General features: G+C 45.2%; 1 protein-coding gene across 1 annotated transcript; it reads right to left on the bottom strand.

Annotated features, from left to right (window-relative positions):
• Nucleotides 1–2,145: 2,145 nt before the first annotated feature.
• On the bottom strand, nt 2,146–3,084 carry LOC119821932 (olfactory receptor 6B2). The gene has a single exon (XM_038341021.1). It carries the CDS (start codon nt 3,082–3,084, stop codon nt 2,146–2,148), a length of 939 nt encoding a protein of 312 aa, XP_038196949.1.
• Nucleotides 3,085–27,429: the final 24,345 nt, after the last annotated feature.

Raw genomic sequence — 27,429 nt, 5'->3', positions numbered from 1 at the left:
CAACTGTCAGGAAATATGTAACTTCTGTACATGCATGTTGATTAGTTCATTGAAGTGAGCCATAAGAAAAGTGGGCAGCACCATTCTATAGGCTTGGGTCCTGGAACATATAAAGAGGAGAAAGCTAGCTGAGCACAAGTGTCTGTTTTTTCTATCTTGAGTGCTCGTTCAATGTAAACATTTGCCTCAAGTTCCTGCCATTGGGACTCCTCTGCCAAACTTGATGTTAACTACAACTGCAACCCATATAAATCCTCCCTGATAAGGGTACTTTTGTCTGGATATTTTATCAAAGAAATGGGAAAAGCAACTAGAACAGGCAGAAGGGATATTTTCTTTCTATACATTCTATGAAAAGTGTGTAGGATGTACAGACCTTCATTTATTAAAGGGGTGGGAAGATAGTGTACAGAGCAGAGATGAGCTTCTTAGCATGATTTTTGTTTACCATAGTAACAACAAAATGGTAAATACTTAACAGACACCCTTTTATATGAAATATAGCCTGTGCTTTCACTACCATAATCCCAATGATCCCTTGAACATTGGCCATGACTTGTTGTAAAATATTATTTTAAGGTGTGTTACATTTGTTTACACTCTGGACCATTGTTTAACCACGTAAAGATGTGTTGCTTTTGTTTGTGCTGCATTTGTTTAACTTTGTGAAGCTGTGATTCTTTGCTTGTCTAAAACACAGGATGGTCTAATAAAGAGCTGAATGGGCAATAGTGAGGCAGGAGAAAGGACAGGTGTGTCTGGCAGACAGAGTATAAATATAAGGAGAACTCTGGGAAGAAGAGGGAGGCACAAGAAGAGGACAACGAGAGGAGGACACTAGGGGCAGGCACCTAGCCACACAACCTGCCATGGGGTAAGAGTGGAAGTAACAGATACAGAAGTAAGGAAAGGAGAAAGTCCAGAGGCAAAAGGTACTCAGATTAAGTTTAGAAAAGCTGGCAGGAAATAAGCCAAGCTAAGGCCAGGCATTCATAACCAAGAATAAGTCTCCATGTATGGTTTATTTGGAATCTGGGTAGCAGGCCCTCCAAGAGAGCCAAAAGAGTAAAGAATGTAAAATAACCAACAACAATCCCTTCCTACCTGTGTGTTCACTGCTCAGTCTCAAAAGACCAACATGTCGTGCACATTCTCCCCAGCATTGGAAGGGCTCCCTTTTGTCTATTACACCTCTGCAAGTAAACCCAGGTAAAATTTGTGGATGCTGGGAACTCTGTCCCCACCATCTCCCTCCTTAGCAAACACCAAACTCTAAACCCATCAGCATCTCTGTTCTCTGCACCCTCTAGCTGCTTCCTGCCTCTGAGTTTTTCCTGCCGCGAGGCTTATCTGGACTTCCTTTCCTCTTCTCCATCTTTCAACACAAACCACACCGACTCCTGCTTTAAAGTGTGGGCGCCACACCACCCAGGTTCCACTCAACCGGCTCCTGTGGGTTTTCTATCTTCTTGTCCCAGGAACCTCCACAGGCTTCTGTTTCCCATGCCACAGCCATCAGACCCAGCCTGTCTCCTGATTGGTTCAGAGACAGCAGGCATTGTGGTGGGTTTTAAGGGACCAATAACAACAGGAAGACACAGTCCTCATTTGACTGGGATCAAATCAAGCAATAGAATGACTTTACACTTTTTCAGCAGCAGAAGGGCTGTAAGGAGAGCTGTCTGAAGGGAAAAGGCTAAAGCTCATTACCAGAACTGTCGCAGAGCGTGCCCTGTGAGTTACAATAAGTCCTGGGACTCTAACAGTTCACAGACCCACCAGCTTTGGGAACTCTTGGGGCTCATTTTGACATGTTTCAGTATTTTCACACTTCCCCATACTGAAACCTACTGAGACTGCAGACCTCATCTTCCTGGTCCAGAAGGGCTTACAGTTTTCTGAAATGTGGATAACAATTTTAAGGTGATGGAAAATGCATACAATTTACCAAGTCCTGCTCTGCTCACACCTAAAAGGCGATAGAATGTCATCACTACCCAAACAGCGCCCATTATGTCTAAAAGCCAAGGAAAAAGTGATGCTCCAAATACCTTCAGCACTACTGCAATGCCAAGTGTTCCCACATCCTCATCACCAAGGATACATGATCATGAGATGCTCTGGCATCAGAAGGGGCCCTCCTTCCTATGATGGTGCTTGACTCAAGCCCAAGGCCTTCCTTAGGGCTTCTTTAAACTCTTTGTTCCTCAGACAGTAGATCAAGGGGTTCAAGATGGGTGTGATGACCGTATACAGAACAGAAATGAGCTTGTTCAAGCTACGGGTATCAATGGCCTGGGGTCGAACGTACATGAAAAGCAAGGCTGTATAGAAGATAGTGACCACAGTGAGGTGGGAGGCACAGGTGGAGAAGGCCCTCCACCGTCCTGTGGCCGAAGGGATACGCAGCACAGCCAGGGTGATGTGTCCATAGGAGAGGATGGTGGCTATAAGGGGGAACACCAGAATGATGAAGGCCAGAATGAAGTCCACCAGCTCTGCAGTAGAGAAGTCGGTGCAGGCCAGCTTGAGGATGGGGGAGATGTCACAGAAGAAGTGGTTCAAGACGTTGGAGCCACAGAAGGTGGCACTGGAGATAAAGTAGACCTTTATCACAGAGATGGTGAAACCACTAGCAAAAGAGAAGGCCACGAGCTGGACACACAGCACCGTGGTCATGATGACTTGGTAGCGCAGGGGATGGCAGATGGCCACATAGCGGTCATAGGCCATGGAAGCCAGGAGCACACACTCCGTGCACACCAGGGAGCTGAAGAAGTAGAGCTGAGTCATGCATCCAATGAAAGAGATGCGTTTCCTCTGCAGGAGGAAGCCATCCAGCATCTTGGGAATGATGTCACAAACATACCAGATCTCCAAGGTGGACATGATACCCAGGAAGTAGTACATGGGCCTGTGGAGAGAGGCGCTGCTCCAGACAGTGAGGATGATGGCCAGGTTCTCCACTAGCACGAAGAGGTAGATGAGCAGGAAGAGGAGGAAGAGCAGGTACTGCAGCCTGGGGGCCGTGGGGAAGCCCAGCAGGATGAACGTGCTGACCTTGGTGATGTTCTCTCCCCTCATCCTTCTGCACCTGAAAGAATTGAGAGCGAATTGGCAGAGGCAGGAGGACAACTGGCAGGGTGACTAGGCAGCCGAGTCTGTAGACAATGGCACACCTGGCTGCTCCAAATACCAAGGAAGGAGAAAAATACTCCAGGAGTAGGTGGTACTTAATTTCAGATGGTCTCACTTTAATACTAGGCTCAGAAATGTATTTTTCATACTCCCCTCTCTCCATAGTGATTTCAGGATTGTGGTTTGCCGTGTGGAAACCTCTGGTGAATCTCTGAACGAGAGAGTGGTGGGTTTCTTGTACCTGTTCTGAAGGCAAGTGACTCACAATTGCTAGAGTCATTTGGGGTTATCGCTTTGTATCTAAGCATTCTGTCCTCATCAGCAGGGGTTGGACCTTTGCTTGGCTTCAGAAAAGATTTTTAAAATAGGCCCAACATCAGCAGGACCTCTGTGACAGTGGGTTAGGTGGTAGAGACCCTATCATCTGGCCCTCCCTTGTGACTGGCTTTCAGGCACGTGACACTGGCTCCATCCCTGTCTCTATAGACCACATAAGGCATCAACAATGCAGGAGTTTCAGCACCATTCTGAGTCAGAGAAAGCCAGCACTCCTGGGTCTGCAGGCAGCCAAAGTGTAGGAATTCTAGAATAGTATGGAAGTACCCACAGTTAAGGGAGGAGTCACCCAGGGCGGAAGCTACGGTCATGCCACTCTGGTTGTTGCCCTTAGCCACGGTCACCAGACTCCACAAGAGGAACATCTTTACTCTTACCATGTCCAAGTATGTGACACAAATCCTCTCCTCATCCGTCACCACAGTTGGGAATGTGGCACATCTCTGCTTTGTCTGTGTACTTACTTGAGATCACGGCTGCATCAGGGCGCAAACCAAGGTCTTCTAACACCAGGGCCGCTGATCTCTTCCTGAGATACCAACAGCAGAAAAAGTGGACCCATGTGGTTGCTGGCTAGAAATCTGCAATGTTAAGATGTGGAAACGCAGTGACTGGTACCACCTGGCATTAATATCATGGTCTACGAAGGTAAAGGTCACAGCATGAGCAGGACTGTCCAGAAAGAAAGGCAGAGAATCCTCTCTGAGGAAGAAATGCAGGGCTATAGGCAGAAGGCTGGTTTATTAGCCTAGAACAAGCATTTGAATGAACAAACCACCCAGTGCTCCTTCAGGAAGCATTCATGCTATAGAAAGTTTTTTCAGCCATTCAAAAAGGGCAACCCTGTCAGTCAAGTCTGATCATTATAACTAGAACATGCCAGAGATTTCAAGAAAAGAAAGCATTCTTTTGGCTGGGGTTTCAGAGGCTTTGGTGCATGGACATTTGTCCTGCTGCTCCCAGTCTCTGGGGATTCAAGCACAGCATGGTGGGAGCGTATGGTGAAGGCTGTCCACCCCATGACAGCAAGAATCGGGGGAAAGTGGCTAGAGGACCCAGTATCTTCTTCAAAAGCACATGCCCAGCAGCCTAACTCCTTCCCACAAATCCCCTAGAAAGTTTCACCATTCCCCTGGAACTCCCCAGGCTGTGACAAGACCTTTGACAGATGGGCCCTCAAAGACATCAAGGTTTGAAAGTAAATGTAAAATGTCTCCTGCAGATTCATGTTGTTTCAGTACTTGGTCCCCAGCTAAGAAACATGGCTTAGTTAGGTGAAGTAGGGGGTGAAGGCCATGTATGGTTCTGGTGAAGGCTCATGCTTTCTCCTTCTTAATTCTCCGTGTTGTGAGAAGGGAAACACAGCAAGTGTGAGCCACAGTAAACCTCTCCTCCCTTAAGCGGCTTCTGTCAGGTATTTTGTCCCAGTGGCAAGAAAAGTAACTAACACAGCGGACACCTGAGAAAAGTAACAAACACAGTGGACACCCAAGAACAGTAACTAACACAGTGCACACACAAGAACAGTAACTAAGACAGAAGACACCCAAGAACAGTAACTAACACAGTGCACACACAAGAACAGTAACTAAGACAGAAGACACCCAAGAACAGTAACTAACACAGAGGACACTCAAGGAAAAAAATCATTACACAGTCTGCCTTTAGCTCCCAAGATGCACATGACAAACAGCACACACACACACACACACACACACACACACACACACACACACATGCAACTTCAAGGCAGAAGAATTCTAAAGCATCCAAACAGAATAAAACATTTTATAAACTGTAAGACTAACTGGGCTAGATTTAGTCTCCAGTCCAAAACATTGAGAGTCAAGAATGCAGCAGGACAGTGCACATGAAGAGGTTGAGAGTATGTGTGACCGGTTATAGCAGACCTGGAGCCACCTGTGTGCCACTGTGGCCAGACTTCTGACCACCTATTCTGTTTTTTGTTTGTTTGTTTGGTTTGGGTTTTTTTTTTTTGAGACATGGTTTCTCTGTGTCACAGTCATGGCTGTCCTGGAACTTGCTTTATAAACCAGGCTGGCCTCAAACTCACTGAGATCTACCTGCCTCTGCCTCCCAAGTGCTGGGATTAAAGGTGTGCACCACCACTGCCTGACTACTGACCACCTATTCCGAACAGGGACTCACATCCCCCCCCCCTTAGTGTGAAACTCAAGTGTCATAGTCACTAGCTGGAGACAGAAGAGAAATCCTGGACCAAGAGCATCACCACTGGAGAGAACTGCCCACAAGAGAGAGATGTGTGACAGGAACAGCCATTTTAAAGACCCCCTCATTCCTTCAGGTCCCATTGGCACCCCAACAAAGTGGCACACATCAGCCCTTGACAACTGAGAAGATACACAATAGAGTGTAACACTTCTTTGGGAAGAAGACAAGCCGCATTTTAATACTTGAGGGGATCTTGAATGTGGCTGGGGTTGTAATAAGCAGACTGTGTGTTTGGCCTTGTATCACAGGAGAAAGTCAGAAGGCTGTTTTATCCCTAGGGTTTGTAACTAGCACATTGTCAAACCTTTTCAAGGTAACTCAGGCTGCGACAGGACGCGGATCCTTTAAGTGTGGAAAGAACAACAAAAGAGTATAGAAATAAAGGAGACAGGAAAACGTGCGGGTGGGGGGGGGAGGGAGGCAGAGCAAACACTGGATTAAGAGAAATACCAGCTGTGAGGGAAAATGCAAACAGGATAGGGTCACCCAGCAAAGGGGACTGCTGACCCCCAGTGGAGGGTCGGCCGTCCACATCTACACACATGGATTGAACACTCAGCTGGAGTCGAGTATGAAGATGTAAAGAAAGCATTGAGTACAATCCATGCCCCCAAACAGTTTTACTTACAGAACTTCTTATCAAATTGTAGAGCTCAATAAAAATCAATAAAAATATAGGTTAATTTAAGTTATAAAAAAGTAATTATTTCAACTTAGTATCAGAGTACCCTCCTTAAAAAATAAAAACCAGTATTAGGAGAAGGAGGCCAAGGGGGAGCAGGGATAGCAAGCTTCAGCACACTCATGCTGAGCTCCCCGCAGGTGTGCCACCCCAGTTCTCTTACAGATTCCCTCACGAGTGGGAGGAGGCACCTGTAACCCACAGTGTTGAAAGAGTCCTGTAAGGGTGAATACGGGAGGCTTAAGTGAGGGGCTGTTTTCTAAGAACGCTGGCACGGTGACAACAGAGATATGATGTCACCATGAGACCATCAGGGCTGTTGATGAAGCTTCAGAGAAGAGGGACTGGTCAGTCACCCCACTTGCGCAGACCTCAGAGCTCCTCTGCACCATATGAGCATGGGGGACTCTTCCACATCCGCCCTAGTGGCAGCTCCTACCATGAACGCTTGACTAAGACTGTGGAGGGAAAGCCCGCATAGTGGTCTCAGGTTTTATTACACTCTCAGAACCTGAGGAGGTCCCAGGAAATAGCTGTGCAGTTGGTTAGAACAAAAGATACACAGGAGCACCGTTCACCTCCAAGGTCAGGGCTAGATAGTGAGCTGTCAAAATGCTCACCCTAGAACACATCCACTGACCAGCGAAGTCAGTTCTCATAAAGTGATCAAAGCAACCTACAGCCTTCAGGGTTACCTCCACCCCACCATGGTGAGGTGCAGTGGGCTCTTCACTACGGTCGTTGTGTACCAATGCTCCCTTGTGTTCCCTGCTCCGAAAGGGAGAAAGACATAGACAAATGGTTCCAATTTTTAGAGGACACGATCTTTTTATCTAGACAATCTATAACCCTGTCATAGAAGGGATTTCTAAATAGATACTAAAATACTGTCTTCTTGTGGCTGAGGAAGGAGGATCACCATGAGCACAAAGACAGCCTACACTTCACAGCAAGATCCTGCCTCAAAATTTAAAGAGAAAAGTAGTCTTCTTTATGTCCCTGCTAACTAGGACCCTTCTGGATGACAATGAAGACTGTTCTGGAAATCATAAAGATGGCTTCTGCCTTCTTGGGGCTTTGGGTCCTGGGCAGTGGCATGTGGAAGAGAACCTAGGTATCAGGGATATGCTGGGTTTTGGTGCCCATGATCGCCATGAAAATTGTAAAGAGTAAACCGTGATAATTAGGACTTACCAGGAGGCAGATGCAAAGCTGGGATGGCGATCTTCACCATCTAATAACCTATCCAGCTTCCGAGTGCCCACTGTAAGGCAGTAATTCCAATCAACTGGAGGAATCAGGGAAAACACCAGTCCCAATCCACCACCTACAGGGACTGTGAATTTTAGTAAAGCAGGAAGCAGTCAAGATGTGTAGCTCCTTAGCCTGGGAGGAGGTGGAGGGACCTGGAGGGAGCAGGTTGGTGGGACTTGGCACAGCTGGGTGGCAACAGCAGCAAGAAGGGACACTTGGGGAATGTGTCCAAGAGGTGAGGATCTGCCGTGTGGTTCCCTGGAAAGGAGAAGAAGGCAGAGACGACGTACTACATGGCTGAGGGGTGTGGAAGTGGTCAGGACCAGTCAGTTGGAGGGATGGTGCAGACTAGAGGGGAAGAGAAACCGAAGGACCTGGGAGGCTGGTGGGTTGGACATCACTCTAATGAGTGCTGATCCACATTCTAAATGACTGGTGTGGTGTACTCAGCGAAGGAAGGAAGCAAAGCCAGAATGAAGCTGCTCGTCCCTCCAGGAGCTGATGGGGCTCAGCTATGGGCAGTGCCAGACACATTTTCTTTCCTGGTCAATAAATCACTGGTACCAGATGTGAATTTGAGGGGCCAAAAAAGGACTAGAAATGTGACAGGACAGTGACTCATGGCGTATGTTGAGGAAGGGGACATTCAGAGACGTGAGGTCCCAGCTAAGCCAAGTAGAGTCTCCCTGCTGGGAGTTCAGGGGCACAGGACTGGGACAGGGCTGTCTGATTAGTGACCAGGACCACACTAAGCAAACACTGGGGAAGGAAATGCATTTGTATGCAGAGCAGAGACCCCCTCAGGAGAGGACACCAGGAAATCTAGAGACTCGCCTACCTGCCACTTCTCAGTCCAGCTCACCCTTTGCTCCTCTGTCATTTTGAACAAGAGCTAGCTTGTCGGGTGTGGGGTCTTGAGAACTCAGTTGTGTGGGGCTCACAAGAACAACATAGAGGTCACAGGACACGAGTTTCTGCTCCTCCAATGCCTGGAAAGACTTTTGGCAAGTGTGGAGGTGAAGGGTGGTTCCCAAGAAAAACCAGGGAAACATTCCCATTCTGCAGGCTGAGTGGCAGTGGGCAGGAGCAGGCAGTTGAGAAAATGGTCATGGCATGGCCTGGGAAGTGAGGGCTCCCCTGGAAACACTGACATTCTCTGTCACATCTGCTCCAGAGTTCCCAGCCCTGCCTAGAGTCCAGGCCAACTGGGATAGAGTTTAGGCTTTGCCTTGGATTAGAACCTGGAATTGGAGGTGGAGCTGTACTGGGTCTCATTACAGTCTAGGGCATGCCTAGCTACCCAAAGATGCAGGGCAGGATCCTAGGAATGGGTCAGGAAAGAGGGCATGGTCCTACTTCTGAAGGGACATGTTGGGAGGAAGCTGCTCTCAGCTGCCCCCTGAGCCCTGTGCTTCTTGGTGCCTTCAAACTTCCAAATAGCAAGGGAGACTTGTGGGTCTTTTTGGATTCACCAAAATGGGCCACAGAAGTTTAAGCGGGTGAGGGAGGAAGCAAGAAAGAGTGGGACAAGAAAGGGGAGAGAGAGCAGTTGGGAATCAGCGAGGGGCTGGGTCCTCGGTTAGGATCCATCATCACCCCACGGCTACAGTGAAGTTGGGCTCTGGAAACAGCAGCTGCTCCTGCCCTGCAGTCCATGGGGTTGGCTTATTGACATTGGACCCTGGGAGGGAGGATTGATGTCCCTGCGTGAATGCCTCCAGCTGACCACAGGCAGAGGGAGAGAGAGGTGTATGCAGGGGCACAGGCCAGCTTCTGCTGAGGAAGAAGTGGATGGGGGCAGAGGTCAGCGCTTGCTGAGGCTCAGAATGTTTCTTCCCTTTTCCTGGCCAAGGGGACATGTTTCTTCCCTTTTCCTGGCCAAGGGGACATGGCTAAGGGGCGTGCAAATGGAACTGGGGGAGGAATATGGGACTGGCACCTGGAGAGGATGTTATACGCAGACGCAGGGTGTGGGGGTGCTGGGAGTGCATGCAAATACATATGTGAGGCAGGGGTCGGGGGCAAGGAGCCTCTAGGGCACAATCAGCTCTGAGAACAGAGGTCCCTTTACTGACAGGGAAGGAAGCCATGGTCCCTACCTTGGAGATCTGCTGGAGTCTGTCTGGCTATCCTCAGTCTGCTGAAGCCCACTTCTCCCTGCCTACTGTCATCCCCAGACAACTGGCCTCAGCTACAGCCTGACTAATCCTGAGAGCCACTGGCCTGCTTGAGCCACAGCTGGTTTAAAGGGTTCACCGAGGAAGAAGAGAAACTTCCTTCCCCGTGCACAAGGATGTGGGACTCCAGGGCCCAATTACCCCATGGTAGAAGAGATCTGTCCCACACTGCCAATTAGCTCTGGTCTCCTGTGCCGGATGGTATGGACTGGCAAGGAACTCAGCCCTTTTGGCGTCACTGCCACTTGTCCCCAGCACCCTGACCAAGTCTTCAGACCCTAGGCAGAGCTTCCTCTTCATCCACTCATTTTCTGGCCATGTGGTCCTGTCCTGACTATGGCCATCTTCACTCTGCAAGGCAGGAAGGGACATGACTCTGTGGAGAGTTATAACCAGGTCTAGCTCAGGAGAGGATGAGGGAAGGCCCTACCTGGGCCTACAGTCTGCGAGTGTCATCATTCATGAAAGGGAAAGGGAAGGTTGAACTTATGATATTGTCAGTGACATCTCTCTGGTGAAAGACCAGCACAAATACCATGGCTTGAGTCTAAAGCAAACAGACTTGCTAGGTGGCCAGGGAGTCACTGAGCCCAGGCAGGAGAGCGAGGCTGGGGTGTAAAGAATTGCTCAACCTACCCATGTCTTCAACAAGACTGAATGAGAGAACTAAAGCTCAACGTAGGTTAGAAGTGAGCTGATAACACAATCAACCCTTCCTCAAAGGAGAGTCACAAACTGTCATCAGTCAGTAGGTGACTGACACACACCAATCATGACCAAGCAGGCCAACATGCTCCTCAGAGGGGCTAAGACAGAACACAAGACAAGATCCAGGAATGCCAAACTCTCATACACACTACTGGTGTGAGCAAGATGGTCCAGCCGCTCTGCAAAAGAAGTCTCGCAGTCTTGCACCGTAGACGTCGATGCATATTCGTGTGCAACTCCACACAATACATGTGTATGTCTGTTCCTCTCATTGTCTCTCAAAAGCTGGAAATAGACTGATGTTTATGTTACTAGCTGAGCAGATAGAGCCCTTCCCTCTTCAACCGTATCCACAAGTTAGCTGTCTGGACAGAGGACGGTGTGGGTGGGTCTCACGTTCCCCTCTGCTCATTGTCCATTTGGGCATCTACTTAGGTTTCCAGGAAGAACCAAACTCTGGAACCTGTTCCTCATGGAGCCTGTGAACTCAGAACTTTCCAAGCTTCTGGGGGACACTGGCCAACCCAAGCCTCTAAAGTAATCATGGTTATAGCATCTCCTCCACCCATGCCTCACACTTCATAAAGTTATAGGTACCCAGAGTTAAGGAGACCAGCTCTTGACGTTGCCTGGGAGTGGTGAGTGGCTTGTGTGGCCATGCCCGTTGCCTGGCAGGAAGGTCTTGTTCATCAACAGAAGAGAGACTTTTGTTGTGTCCATGGCCTCCTGCATCACTTGCCTCCTGTAGATGCTGTTAAATGATGCTAGAAATCACTTGGTACAGAGTAATTTGGTTCACTGACAATTTCACACATGTGTACAATGCATTCTGATGACACCTCATCTCTTATCTCCTCCCCTATCAGCTCACCTCTCTATAGGTTGTTAATGGATAATCATCGATAATAGTCAAGTTTGTAGTCATGTTAGTTAGATTTTCTAGATATGCATAGATATATTTCAGATGGATAGGCATTCTTCATATCTTTCAATGACTACAGAATATGGCATTTAAAATGTTTTAATAACTTAGGACTTTTCATGACAATGAGACACATCTGCTCCTGGACGCACCAAGCTACTTCTGAAGAAGAACGGCAGAGTGAGAGATGCATGGATCTTCTGCCTGAGACAGACGCTGGTTAGGATCTTGCTGGTAAGGCACAGTCATGTGTCAATACACAGATTAATAGAAATGAGTTAAATTAAGATGTTAGAATTAGCCAGTAAGAAAACTAGAGCTAAGGGGCCAAGCAATGTTTTAATGAATACAGTTTCTGTGTTGTTACTTTGGGTGTAAGATAGCTGGGTGGCAAGGACAAACAAAGGACCTTCTCCTTACAACACACCTCTTCCCCACCAGTCGCTTCCCCAGATTCGTGGCTTTAAGTTTTATTTTGTGACCCATTTAGTTTAACACAGATCATCTATGTGAGCACTAGATTGAACCTATACATTGGATCTGAAAGCAATGACTTCCTCTGTCTGAATCTACAAGGAACAAATAGTTCAGCAGTATTGGGGGGTGGGGGCGGGTAGAGCCCCCTGGGAACCTCTTCCACCCATGCCTTTATGGTGACAGATCCATCTCATGCAGGCCCAATGCAGGCATGCACAGCTGCTGAGAGCTCAGGATTCCGAAGGCTCTGTCTTGCCCAGAAGATGGCACACCACAGTTCTTGTTCATATCTTCTGGCTCTTACATCCTTTCTGCTGTTTCTCCCACCATGTTCCCTGAGCCATGGGGGGGATGGCATCCTGGTTAGGGCCTACCACTCAACCATCATTTATTCTCAGTTCCTTGAGCAGCCACGAGCCTTCATTCACCCCTGTTCACTGGAAAGAGGCTTCTCAGGTTAGGACTGAGAGCAGCTTCTGTCAAGTTTCCAGGGATGCCTGAAATTGTGTCTTTGTCTATTTTTCAGATGCTGCAGCAGAATACCAGATGCTGTATAATGTATGAAGAAAACAGATTGCTTAACAGTAGATCACACCAGTCTGAGATGTCAAAAGACCGGGATCTCACCTGACAAAGGACTCTTGTTGTGTCACCAGAGGACAAGAGCTTTGCTCAGTGAAGAGAGCATGCGAGGTGGCGAGCCAGCTTGTAGAAAGGGAGGGCAAGTGTGTGGGGAGCCAGGCTCAGCTTCCAAACCCTGACACCCACTCTCAAACTCACCAACCCAGTCCCACCAGAGGAAGAACTTAGGGTCACCACTAGCATCAGTGGCCTGTCTGAAGGACTCTGCCCATGCTTTCGGTACCTCCCACACAGCCCCTACCTCTCACAGCTGCCACCGGAGACACCATGCCTCAACATGAGGTGTGGTGAGGGTCATGTGCACTTCCAGCAGGACCTTACCCCCACGTGGGCATCTTTTAGTAGACTAGATTCCCATTAGCCACAGAGCCTGGTCCTTGGCCACTGCTCAGTTCAGTATAGATCCCCACATGGGGCTCTTGTGTGTCCTGCTCACTGCTGCTTGTCATCCGCTAAAGACTCCTGCCTTCCATTGGTGGTCTCATCAGCTGGTTGCCGGGGAAAGCTTCAGAGAGCTACTTCCTGGATGCTGCCCACATGAAGATAGGATTAGTAGTCCCTCAGGTAGCTTTTCTTTCTTTTTTTCTTTTTACTAAAAATTTTAGGTTCCTGGTTTATTTATTTTATGTTGATTGGAGCTAGAGGTGGTGTCCTGGCCCCAGAGCACTCTGGATATTGTTTCTTGAAAACCAGAACATGTCACAGCTTCACGCAATTTTGGGGGCGATTGGGGGAAACCCCAAATTCTAATAATTGCCACTGGGTGGTGCCTGGGAAAATCTCAAATTCTAAAAGCTGCCACTGGGTGGCGCCTGCGGGCTTCAGCTGGGCGTTTGGGTGAGCAAAGCAGCAGCTGCACACTCCTTATGCACCCTGGAGATACTGAGGGAGTCACTGCATATCCTTCCGGAAGTCGGCAGTAGCCTACTTCCGTTCAGACCCCACGTGTGGCCTTCCCTCATGTGGTCTCTTGGGCAAGAGAAACCTTTATTCCCAGGGGTGGAAGATGCTTGTTAAATACGGACACTGCACTTCCTCCAGGTTCCAGGCTGGAGCCACTGCAAGTGTTTGCACTTGTGGGTAGAGTGTCAAGTTCAATGTGAGCGTGCACGTTATCACCGTTTCTGCCAGCCTTGCCTTGCTCTCTACTCTCTGGCCTTTGTCTAGACCTGAGGGAAACTTCCGCTTTCCATAGCCAGCCATGAGGTAGCCACAGATTTTGTAGCTTACCTTTTCTAGTTCAAGGGGGAAAACATTTTTTTTCTTTACTTTGAATGGATGCTGACCTTTTGCCTGATATTTTTCTGCATTAACCAGATGATCAAATGGTTCTGCTGAGTTATTTTTTCATCACTATGGGGAATTTGAATTCACAGAGAAAGCCCGCTGGATGAGGATATGCTATCCTTTTCTTACATTGCAGGTTTACTGAGGTTTTAGAGACTTTGTGATTTCAGTTAACAAGGGCATTGTCAGCTGTGTTCTTAGAGGGTCCTCTGTGTTTGGTAGCAGGCTCTTACTAGTTTCAATCCCAAACTGGAAGAACAGTCTCCTCCTTTGTTTACAGGGGGAAAAGTGTTTCTCTAAAATGGAAATTATTTCTTACTACACTTTATAGCAACTTCCGCCAAACTTGCTAGCCTGGCATTTTCCTTGAGGAATTTTTGTTTGACTTCTCATTTATGCAGAGGATCATAAGGATTTTGTGGTTTCCATCGCATCCTGCATCAGCTTTGATGAGCCGAGTTTTTGAGCATCCAGACTTGTGTGCGGGTTGTCACATTTATTGGCATGCTCCCGCAGCAACAGCTGTCCCCAAGAACAGCGGTCATTGTCCTTGTCCCCACTTAGGTTAACAGCCACAGTCAGAGGCACCCATGTAGCCATCATTGCCGGATTCACAGCAGCAGCAACAGATGGAGGGTGACAGCACCCCGGAAGGGAGACCTAGGGAGTCCTCAGCTCTAGCTGGATAGCAGCGAACAGCTAGGGAAGAATCACTCCAGGGGAGGCTGTGGGACACTGCTTCCAGTAAAGAGCAGATGTCTTCTTCCTTGGAAAGGGGAGTGGTTCAGCTGTCGCTGTCATAAACAGGCTGTGCCAATAACAGGGGGACTTTTGTGTCTCTGTACAGTTTTAGTTTATTATTTAATGACAGTATCTTCACGAGCTGTCAGTTTTATTTGCTATTCAAGAGCACTTTTTTATTTTTATATTTTATTTTATTTTACTCATCTTATATGCCAATGGTAGTTCCCCTTCCTTCCTCCTCTTTCCCCCACCTTTCCCCAACCCACCCCTATCCCCTCCTCAGAAAAGGTAAGGCCTCTCATGGGGAGTCAGCAAAGCCTGGCACATACAGTTGAGGCAGGGCCAAGTCCCCCATCCCGCCTCACCCCCAACTCACATCAAGGCTGAACAAGGCATCCCATCATATGAAATGGGTTTCAAAAAGCCAGTTCTGTTGGGTTCCTAGAGGACAGGCCTTCGCATCCCCACTTGATCTGTTTTGCACTCTTGAGGTTGGTTGAAAACAGGAACAAAACCAGGAACAATCTGTTGTTTTCAGCAATCTTTCTAAAGATGTTTACCCCTAAGCCATTGAGTTACGGTGATGAGCTTCCTGCTTTTGCTGGTTTGGCCTCCCCTGCTGAGGGCTATATATACTTGTGAGAAAGTGGAATAAAAGGCTTGTCTGCAGAACCTGAAGTTGTGTTGCGTGTTAATCCCGACATCCCTCACTCAGAAGGACGACAGTTGCCATGCTGGTGCAGCACGTTCATGCTCTAGGGATAGATTCTGGCCCCGCTGCCAGGGGTCCCACATGCAGACCAGTCTGCAATACTGTGGCCCACATGCAGAGGACCTGATTCAATCCCATGCAGGAACCCCAGCTGTTGGTCTAGAGACCATGAGCTCCTGCAAGTCAGATCACAGTCTCTGTGGGTTTCCCAGTTATGATCTTGACTGCCCCCTTGAAGAGCACTTTTCAATTTCACTCTGTATCTGTGGCTATTGGTCATCACAGGTTCTTTTATTCCATTCTAGTCTTCATCACTAATTTTAATGACTTTCAGATCCTATATTACACTCCCTGCAGCAATATAACTGAGCCTCTCCTAGAAGGGTTCTGAGTGGGCTACCAGACTCCAAAAGGACAGAGCAGAGGGATGTCAGTACAGTCACAGTGGCCAGACAAGGGATTCACAACAGAGCTTGGACACTGAGCTGCTCAATGCAGGACAGTCAAGGGACCGTCCGGGGACAGGCAGTGTCAAAAGTTTGAGGAAGGCTGCACGCAACAGGCAGGAGGAGCCATGCTTGAGTTGGAACTGTGGCCAGGTGGGCGGAGTTCTTCACCATGATAATTTTCCTGGTCGAAGCCCAGGACAAGCAGCCACATGACTAGTCAAAGTATTGTTACACTTCCAAAACTCCCGTTTTTAAAGTTGTGGTTTGTAATGATGAATGGTGGGCTGCGTCCCGCCACCTGGCTAGCTTTACACCCAAAATAGTTACACAGAAACTGTATTCATTTAAACACTGCTTGGCCCATTATCTCTAGCCTCTTACTGGCTAACTCTCACATCTTGATTAACCCGTTTCTATTAAAGTGTGTAGCACCATGAGGTGGTGGCTTACCAGGAAGATTCTAGCCTATGTCCATCTTGGGTCAGAGCTTCATCGCATCTGATTCACTTCCCTTCTTTCCAGCATTCTGTTCTGTCTACTCCACCCACCTATGTCTGACCTATTAGGCCAAGCAGTTTCTTTATTAATTAATCAATGAAAGTAACACATAGACAGATGACCCACCTACATCATTTCCCCTTTTTCTGTTTAAACAAAAAGGAAGGCTTTAACTTTAACATAGTAAAATTACATATAACAAAACAGTTATCAAGCAAGAATTACAGTTACAATATTTACATCTACTTTATCTTTTATCATAATTAAGGAAAACTATAACTATCTATTCTTCAACTCCATCAAAGACTCCAGAAGGACACAATATTACTTAAGTACACAACTTCTAAAACTCTAGAAATTAAAGAGACACCTCGCTGCCTGGACAGTCACCCAAAGTTCCTCTGTACCATTGGGGCATCCGTCTTCAGCCTACAGGCCCATAGTATCCAGCAGACATTCCCTGAGGCAGGAAATTTCAAAGACAGTTCAGTCACTTTCTGCTGTGTCCTGCAGAATGTCTCGCAGACTCATGAATCAGGAACCCTGAAAGACCATCTCACCTTTAGGCAAGTTCAGCAGTCCTCTCTCTGCGGGTTCTCTGTGTCCAGTTTATGCAACAGTCCAGGCAAGAGCAGTTTCTTGCCCAAATGGCTAACCCAACTCCATAAGGAGCCTCTTCGATGCCCATCTTCCTCTTGAAATAGATTGGTGCTGCCAGGAGCAGACATGTCTCATTGTCATGAAAAGCCCTAAGTTATTAAAACATTAAATACCATATTCTGTAGTCTTCGAAAGATATGAAGAATGCCTATCCATCTGAAATATATCTATATATATCTAGAAAATCTAACTAACATGACTACAAGCTTGACTATTATCCATTAACAACCTATATTTCCTAATTATACATTACATTTTAAAATGAACTACACAATCGCAATACCTTAATCAATATCAGAAATACATATACATATAACAAAATTGACTTTAAAATCCATACCAATGCAAATTATTCATATCTATATCATATCCCTCTTTAAATGTAAAAGAACATTTATATATAACCAATATTTGGGAATATGGGCACAGTTTTTTCTCTCCAAACTGCTTCATGCTGAATGGGGACGCTGTTATTTAGATCTTTCATGGGATAACCTGTCTTCTAGGTTCATCTCAGTCGGCAGTTGAGCAAAGTAATTTTTTGAGGGTGTTCACAGCAACCTTTCAGGAGAGTGTGGTCTATCATACCATATTGGGATAGAAGCAATTCACAGGGTCTCATCCTCTGTGAAAACAAAAGAAGAACTTTTCCAAAGCATCATAATCTTAGATCCAAATTTTGAAGTCAAGGTATTTTCAAAATATCTATCTTGGATTAGTTCAGCAGCATTTATAAACAAATATCTTTTAGCAGCTGATGCTCCTTCCTCAGCATTCAAACAATTCAAAGAGAGAATAATAGTATACAGTATCAAGATTCTCTGTGTATTTTCCATCTTTGTGAGGCTTTATTTTAACCTCTATTTCTTTTATTTTTACTTTTACTTTTTGAGACAGGTTCTCTGTATATCTTTGTCCTGGAATAACTCTATAGACCAGGCTGTCCTTGAACAGAGATCCTTCTGTCTCTGCCTCCCAGGCATTGGGATTAAAGGTGTGTCCTGCCACACCTTGAAGTCACAGAGGTCAATCTACCTGTGTCTCACAAGTGTTGGGATCAAAGGCGTGTACCACCACACCAACTATCTCTTTCTTTCTTTTTCTTTCTTTCTTTCTTTCTTTCTTTCTTTCTTTCTTTCTTTCTTTCTTTCTTACTTTAAGAACTTTAACCTTTAGCCCACATGTATTTTTAGCACACTGTAAACCATTTAGAGGTTTTCTTTGTCTTTGAATCTCTCTTTACTGTATATCTCTCTTTTTCTGACCACATGAGTCTTTAATTTACCAAGCCATATAGGTAGGATTAAAGCCATGGCTTTGACAGCTGGATCTTCCCCATTCCTTAGCTTTCCAGCCTCATGTCAGAGGTACCAGCTGTAATCATGTTTATCGCTACAGCTCTATGGTGTTTCAAGGTCCCTGCCAGCAAGCAAGCTGCAGCATTCTCCTCACAGACCACAGTCATTTGGACTGCCTGCCTGAAAGAGTCACAGTTTGTCCTGTATGATGGCCCAGAAAACTGGTATTTTAAAACCATGAAGCTTTTTTCCTGCTATGGCTGAAAACCGAAAAGCATGCGTCCAGCTTTTCATCAACACCATTTAAGTGTTTTGTGGCAGGACCTCTTAAAAGAGCTGCAGGGTTTTGCAGCTAAAGCTGAGTCAGGAAGCCTCTCTTAGGTGAGAGTGCTTGCTTGCCTCTAGTAAGCAGAGCAGACCCAAGAAATTGCTGCCACCAAGAAAACATGCTTTACTCTATTCTTTCCCAAGCTTTCTCAGGCTTTCTGTGGATGTAGTTATCCATGTTAGGTACCATCTGTAGTGATGAACAGTGGGCTGCATCCTGCCACCTGGCTAGCTTTACACCCAAAATAATTACACGGAAACTGTATTCATTTAAACACTGCTTGGCCCATTATCTCTAGCCTCTTACTGGCTAACTCTCACATCTTGATTAACCTGTTTCTATTAATGTGTGTAGCACCATGAGGTGGTGGCTTACCGGGAAGATTCTAGCCTACATCCATCTTGGGTCAGAGCTTCATCGCATCTGACTCACTTCCCTTCTTTCCAGCATTCTGTTCTGTCTACTCCACCTACCTATGTTCTGACCTATCAAGCCAAGCAGTTTCTTTATTAATTAATCAATGAAAGTAACACATAGACAGATGACCCACCTACATCCGTGGTTGAGGTTGCCTCTGGTGTGACTGAAGACTATGGCCAACATTGCTGATGAAATCTGATCTGTTCACAGGTGTCACTTTTTTATTGCCACAGATAAATATTGGGTCTATCTGTGCCTCCTGGGATGCACCACAGTGGCTTTTACTTGTATGAATAACATGTCGTTCTCCTGTCACCTGGACTCAAAATGGAATGACTCAACTCGAAACTGTCGCTTTGGAAAATGGGGTGACTTGGGTCAGGCCCAGCCAGAAGTTATCTTACTCATCACAGAGTAACTGGAACTGGGACAGCCCTTCCCAGCCTTCGGACATGAAGCTGTGGGGGCTTTCTAAAAGGGTTGAGGGAGGACATGCAGTGTAGACGTAGATGGCCTGGGCATGGGTTGGGGACATTCTAGCTGGCTGCCTCGTCTGTATCTATCTGTTGGTTTCTTGGCTCAGGTGGTCTTTCTGACACAGCAAACACCATGTTCAGCAGGATCTTTGCCCCCACAATCTGCTTCACCTCTGCAGGAGTCCCCTTTCTGGTTACAGCTTTTAAAAGTCCCCAGGATGGGGTGGGGCTCTGTCTCAAAATCTACCAGGTGCTTTCCCCTGACAAAACAAGAGACATGAGAACTCTGGGTGTGTAGCACAACACCACGCTCTCAAAGCACATGTTGGGGTGGGTGTTCTTTAGGTCAGCCAAGTCACACTGACTGAAATTTGGAGAAGCACCACAAATGTCTGGGGTAGGTTTTGTCCCACTTTCTTTCCTTTCTGCCAACTGTTTGTGGTGACATCCTGATAACCTTAAATGCTCCGTGAATGCTTGAGAAGCCCCTGGTGCTCCAATAGGACAGTCCTGCTGGACAGCCTTCTCCCTGAGAAGTACAACAGTGGTACGAAGCGCAAAGGTCACCTCCGGTTTGGTGTGGGGTCAGGAACTTGGGAGCGAATCATGGGATGAAATTTGTTTTGACTGTTCAAGTTGTATGGGGCCATTGTGCAGTCAGGAATGTTTGGAAACTGCTTCTGCTGTCCTTGGCTTGCAGTGACCCTCTTCCCGAGGAGCAATGATGCTGATTTAACGCTCTCCAGCCTTTGCGATGGACACTTGTCGGGGGAGAAAGAAAGTTGCTCCCACTGACAACTCAGTAAACCACAAAGGAAATGAGACAGCTTCCCAGGATTCTTGGACAAGCAACTACATAGATTCTAAGCCAACATTTGCAAAGCAACCTGTCTTTAAAAGGCAAGCCACAGGCTTTACAATCAGAGTGCACATAAAAAAAAATCAGCCGACCTTGTCTTCTACTAAGATCATTTGTTCCACTACGCACCATGTGACTTATGAGGTGTGTGGAGTCCCCTGCATCACATTCTGTCTCTAAACTTTTCCCTTGGTACACTTCCCTCACCCTTCCCTCTTTGGGTCTTTCGATTTCCACAGCCTTCCTTATATGTCTTTCTCTGCTGGGCGGGGTTTGAGCACACAAGAGAGGCTGGCAGAATGTTGGCTTCCCTAGATCCTGCCCCTCCAGTACAAGTGTCAGTGCTCTGCTTGCTTCCCCCAAACACTTGGGGGACACTTCTTAGCACAAACACTCACCGCTCTGGCCACACCAACCAGACAGTCTCTGGAACAGTTGAGAACCTTTCTGAGTTGTAGGTCCCAAATCACAGTTCAGAAACACAAAAAGGCAAGGCAACATGATGCTTTAAAAAGTTCACAACTATATAACTGAATCCAAAGACACAGAAACGTTTGAAGTGTCAGAGAAAGAATACAAAAGTATTTTTAGTTCATCATTGGAACTGATGAATGCCATCAGCTAGGATTCAGCTCAGCAGATGAATAAAGCAAGAGGTTAATTTAGTGCTTGTTCCGAAAATACACAGCATGCATGAAAGATTGGAAGGGAATGATTTCGAAAGTAAACAAATGTTGGAAATAAAAACTCAACTAAATAAAAACACAATGGAGGGCACCACTAATAAACTAGATAAAACAAAACAAAATACCAAGTACTGAAAGCAAGATGCAGGAAATACTATATTCAAATAATTTAGAAAAAAAAGAAGTAAGCATGACCAAAACTTTTTGTCATTCTGTGACATAAACAGCCAAAGCTAAGAATCCACAGGCAAGACAAAAATTAAAGGCAGAGAAATAGCTATTCAATTGAATTAAAGAAAAACCTCCAAGTCCAGGGAAAGACATGGACAACCAAATACAAGAGGCATTTGGAACCCCAAAAGCAGAACCAGAAAAGAACCTGGCTATAACACCTTATTTTAAATTGTTATGCCTGCAAAGCAAAAAATAACATTATAAACTGCAAAAGAAAATTGCAAATAATAAGCAAGAGACCTCTCAGCAAAACCACCAAAATCCTTGGGGGTGTGAAATGATACAGTTCAAGACTAAGGAGTAAACAACTGCCAATCAAGATTGCTATAGCCAGCAATGTTAACCTTTGTAAATTGATGGAGAAATAAAAATCTTCCAAGGAAAAAATAAAGCAAGGCAATTTCTGACTACTGTGTCAGCATTGCAGAAGACACTTAAAAGAAAACTACACAGAGAAAAGGGGGAGGGGGAGGAGGAGAAAGAGGAAGAGGAACTCTTATAACACTGTTGTAAATATGTGACACCAAATGAATCATCAGTTTTATAAAACACATAGTAATGCTCATACAGGGATAGATAACTGAGTACTACTCCACTATAGTGGAGAATTTCAATACTCCGCTCTGATCATTAAACATAAAATCTGTGGTAGTTTGAATGAGATGCCTGCCATAGACATTTGAACACTTTGTTCTCAGTTGGTGGCACTGTTTGGGAGGTTTAAGGGTGTGTGGCCTTGTTGAGAGTCCAAAGATGGCCATTCTCAGTTTGCTCTCTCTGCTTCCCATTTGTGACTCAAAAACGTAAGCTCTTGTCTTCTGCTTCTGCCTCTATGCCTGCTACTTACCATATCATATACTCTTAAACCTTCTTGATCCATAAACCCATATGAACATTTCTAAGTTGCCTTAGTCATGGTTTCTTACCACAGCAGTAGAAAAATAACCAATACAGCATTCAGACGAAAAAGTCATCAAAGAAATTTCATAGTTAAGCTGTATCACAGATCAAATTGAATTAAAGATAACTACGGAATATTCCATCAAACAGGTATAGAATACACAGTCTTCTTGGGATCCCTTACAACCATCTCTAAAATAGATAATATTTTAGGTGATAAAACAAGTCTTAACAAATACAAAAGCGAATGCACACGAAGTAACATACTGTATATTATTAACGTAAGATGGACAATCATGGGACATTAGTAGCATTGGAAACTACAGCCACTACGAAGACACAGCAACTCGGCAGCACACTCTCTAGTGATCAGTAGGTCACTGAACCATTGGTGAAGGAATGTGAAAATGCTTGTGCTCAATGAAAATGAAAACACAACTTACCAGTGCCTTGGAATGTAGCAACCAAGGAATATCTAAGAGGAGTGCTTTTAGCTGTGAGTGGTTACATGAAAGGAAACCAGAGATAGTGCAGATAAGTAACTTAGTGTATGGAAATAGATGACAAATACCAGGGAAAATAAATGAAATGGAGACTAAAAACAATATAAAGAATTGTGAATCAAAGAGATGATTCTTTCAAAACATAAAGATGATTAACAATCCTTTGGTCTAATAAAAAATTTAAAAGGAAGAAAACCTAATTCGATGCAATGGAGTCAATTGAAACAATTAGAGGTTCTTTGAAAGCTTACATTCCAGTGCACGGGAAAATTGAGAAGAAATGAATGACTCCTTAGACACATATGACCTCTCAAGACGACACAGCAACTTGAGTAGATGTGCACAGTACTGGGTTGGAGAAGTCGTAGGCTTCTGGCAGTGAAAAATCCAGGCTGTGGCAATCACAGCTTATTCCCGACAGATCTTCAAAGAATTAACAGCAATGCTCCTCAAAATATTGCACGAAATAGGAAGCTATGAAGGGAAGGAACACTTTTAAACTCCTATGCAGCCAACGTTTCCCAGATATCTAAACTAGATAAGGACATAAGAAAACTGTGGAGGCAGCTTCTAAAACGAACATGATGCAGAGCATCAAAGCTCAGTGCTCCAGCACACAGAAAGCATCTCGCCATGACCAGCTTGGTTTCATCCCAAGGATGCAAGGATGCATCAGCGTTTTCAAATGAAGAAATAAAATACACCACATGGAAGGATCTAAAGACAGAAATTACATGGTTATCAAATATATGCAGGAAAGATCTGGAAAACTTCAGCGTCCTTCATAATGAAACCTTAGAAATGGCTAGGAGTATTAGAAACACACCTCAATATAGCAGTGGATGTAAACCAATACACAGTAATCACTATTCCAAATGGAGAGAGGTTGAAAGAATTTCTTTTCCAATTCATAACAAGTATGCGCACCTCTCCACTTTTATTAAATGTTATAACTGAATTATTAACAGTGCAATAAGCAAAAGGAAGAAAATATATGCAAGCAAAATGGAAGAGGCAAAAATACTACACTTTTAACACAACATAATCTGTATTTAAAGACTCTATTATAAACCTTTGAAATCTGATGGCCGCTTTCAGCAAGTAGCAGGAGATAGATCAATATGCAGAATCCAGTAGCTTTTCTACACACCAATAATGGACTTGTGGAGAAATAAACCAGGAAAAAATCTCATTTGCAACAAGAAAAAGTACGGAAGAATAAAACTTCTACAATGGAAACTTTAAAACATTGAAGAAAGAAAACCAAAGAAGACGATAGGACATGGCAAGACCTCCCATGCCCATGGATCAACATGTGAAAATGGCTACACAACCCAAGTCAATCTAAGATTTACTGAAGCCCCTTCAAAATTCTAATGGCATGCTTCACATAACTAGGAGAAAACAATCTTAACATTCACGTTGAAGCACAAAATACCCACCCAATAGTCAAAGGCATTCTAAAAAAAAAAAAGCTTGGAAGAATAATCTCTGACGTCAAGTTACACTACCCAGTCATAGTAATCAAAAACAGCATGGTGTGAGCACAAACAGACACACAGACCAAGGTTATGGAATAGAGAACTCAAAATGCACACCGCACACAGGTAGCCATCCAATATCTGATGTGGTTGCCAAAAGCACTGGAGAAGAAAAAAGTGTCCCCAATGATCCTGGAAGCCGGATATCCACATTATGGGATGCACCTACATCCTGAATCTTACCTCCTATAAAAACCAGCTAAAATGATCAGAGACCTTAATGAGATACCAACCATTCTGAAAATTCCAGGAGGAAACAGAGAGACAGAGGATTTCTGCAGAAAGTTCCAGCATCCCAGACAGCAAGGGCAGGGACTTGTCTTTTGGTCTGTGTGAAACTCAGATGCTCATAGAACAACCAACTGTAGGAGGTGGCCTCAGGTCATGAGGAAGGCTGCCAGTGGTTGACAGAATTTCAAAGAACTTAAAAAGAAAATAGCAAAGTCCAAATGACACTAATAAACAGACAAATGAATTGAATAGATAGTCCTCAAAGGTGAGTTACAAATGGTCAGTAAATACATAAAAATATGTTTAACATCCTTAGCCATCAGGGAGATAAAAACCAGATTATTATTTCATCTTATCGCAGTCAGAACAGTGGTATCAAGAAAACAAACAACACCAAAGACTGACGAGGATGTGAGGAAAAACTAATCCTTATACTAAAAGCTAAAAATAGAACTGCCGTGCGACCCGGGCAGACTATTTCGTGCTGTCTATCTGAAGGAGTCTAAGCTCTACCACAGAGACGTATGTGTCTCTGCGTTCACTGTGGCACTATTCAAAGGAGCCGGCACATAAATTTCCAAAAGTGATAGAAATACATAATGGAGTTTTATTTAACCATAAAGAAGAATGAAATTACATCATTTTCAGAACCATGGTTGAAACAAAATAACCAAGACTAAAAATGACAAATATAATGTTTCTTTCATATGTAAGACTTAGATTTAACAATGAAGGCATGGCAATAGAAGGGGAGTGTGTGAGGAGGGGCGGGAGCCAACAGGAGACAAGAAAGGGAAAGGGGTTCGGAGAATAGGAGCTAAGCTACATACATGGTAAACACCTGTGGCGATGTCATAATGAAGTCCCCCACTTTGTGTGATTGATATTTAATAAACATGAAAGGAGAAGCAGAGAGAGGAGACGAGAGAGGATTGGCCATTAACGTGCAGGAACATGGGCTCCTCCATAAGTGGGAGAAAGTGGGGCTGGTTTCTCATCTAGAGTCCACAGCTCTCTCCATACCATGGTTTTCACTCTCTCTGACCCCTCTGTTCTTGACTTTGAGTGTGAGGTGATGAGGCCAGGGGGATGTGGCCCTTGGGAGGAATTAATGCTGGGGTTGGGAGATAGTTTTTACAAAAGCAGAATTCTTTTTTTAATTTTTAGACAGGCTCTCGTTTTATAGTCATGGTTGACCAGGAACTCTCTACGTAATCCAGGTGGTCCACAAACTTGCAGCAATCCTCCTGCCTCTGCCTCCCAATTTCTGGAACTACAGGCATTTGCTGTCACATCTAGTTAATGGTAAGTTCCTAGAAAGTGAAGCCACTTCTTGTCTTTGACAACTTCTGCAGGGGGCAGTTTCCTCCTTTTCCCTCTCTGCATGTGACCTAGGCAAAAGAACCCACAATAAAAGCAGGACATGGGGTCCTTGGGTGGATTCTCACCGCCCACAACTGCTCTCTAAATAAATTCCGTCTGTATAAAGCACCCATACTCAGGTATTCTGTTATAGCAACAGGCATTAGAGCAATGGTGATGGAGAGCCTTTGAACAAGACGAACACCCAATGCGTCCTGACAGCTTTTCATGAAGCCCTAGACCCACTATCAAAAGAGTAAATTATCCTTTGCAAACCCACAGGAAAAATTACTCAGGATTCATCATATACTAAGCCATAAAATACATTTAAAAGTTTCAAATCAAAAGTAAATGACTTACTCAGATTGCCACAAAAATCAACAATCGATGAAATGTTATAAAACTCACAGAGATTTGCCAATGACATATTATGTGCAATAGAAATAATAGAGTATTACATAAATTACAAATAAAGTATGTGTCGAAAATTACAAGGGAATCTGGAAAGTATTTTTGAACTCCCTGAGGGAAGGAGATTCACCTAAGTGCACAGGGGCAGCACTAATTGGACTCGTGGGGGTTCTTGATAAATAAATAAAAATAAAAAGAGGATTTGAAGCTGAGGCAACACTGATGGGCAGGGGGAGGAGCTAGCATGAATAGAGATGGATGGACGCAATCGGTGTACATTGAAGGGAAACCCCACTGTGCGGAGTTCCCTCCCGGTCCCTGGATTAGCACAAGCCACACCCGAACACCTGCTTCACAGAGAGATCCTTTATCCGCGGGGAAGAAAAGTTAAAGCGGCTGCTTTCTGACTCAGAATGGAAAACAGCAGACAAGGACCTTGCAGGTGGAACTTTGAAGAAGAGAAAAAGGGGAGGTCGGTGCCGGAATGGGCCAGGAAGTGGTGGTAAAAGAGAGAGGGGACAGGAAGGGGACAAGGGAAGGGGACAGGGATATTTGTCCCAGAGGGACACAGAACTGCCTCTGGATAGGGGCAACAGAATGGCCCGCAGGCAAATGGCAGTTTATAAAAGTAAAGGGGGAAACTCCATGTTAGAATGAGGTGTTTAATTTTAATCGTGCATGTTAATTAGGTGAACCAAAGGGGGCTTCGGATTGCTGAACGTTAATATGTGGCTAACTGGACCTTGTATTCAGCCTCGGGAGGAGGAAGTGGTCAAATAAGGGAATAGACCTTGGTGACTAGCTTTAGGGGTGTAATCTAATGGTTTTTAGCAAGGCATGGAGAGTGGGAGAAGGGCAAGGCCTGCCAGAGCCACACGCTGGAGTGGGCCAGTGTCCCTTCACACACTCTATACATTGCATGGAACTTTCCAAGAATAAAGATATTAACATGACACGTCAAGGTTTAAGGGATTCAACTAAATCAGTGCTTCTGGGAATTTTGTAGCTTTAAATATCACAAAGAAGAGAGTTACAAATAAAAAAATTAAGCTTTTACTTTAAAAATCTAAGAGAGAGAAAGGAAATCCAAACCAAACCTTTTCTCTTTCTAAGCTAATCTTCTCGGGTATTTGGTATGGTACTGCTTTGGAAGATAGAGTCTTCACAATTCCCCAAAGCAGAGTGGAATCCTGAGCAGAGCCAGTGGTTGGAGCCGAAATTTAACTTCTCTAGGGCGTTCT

The sequence above is a fragment of the Arvicola amphibius genome, chromosome 8 (genome assembly GCF_903992535.2).
Source record: "Arvicola amphibius chromosome 8, mArvAmp1.2, whole genome shotgun sequence".
NCBI lineage: Eukaryota > Metazoa > Chordata > Mammalia > Rodentia > Cricetidae > Arvicola > Arvicola amphibius.
The sequence above is the reverse complement of the archived record's forward strand: the minus strand, read 5'-3'. Positions and strand labels throughout refer to the sequence as shown.

What these genes read in the sequence shown, in the direction of transcription:
- LOC119821932 (XM_038341021.1), bottom strand. Translation starts at nt 3,084, where the DNA reads ATGAGGGGAGAGAACATCACCAAGGTCAGCACGTTCATCCTGCTGGGC.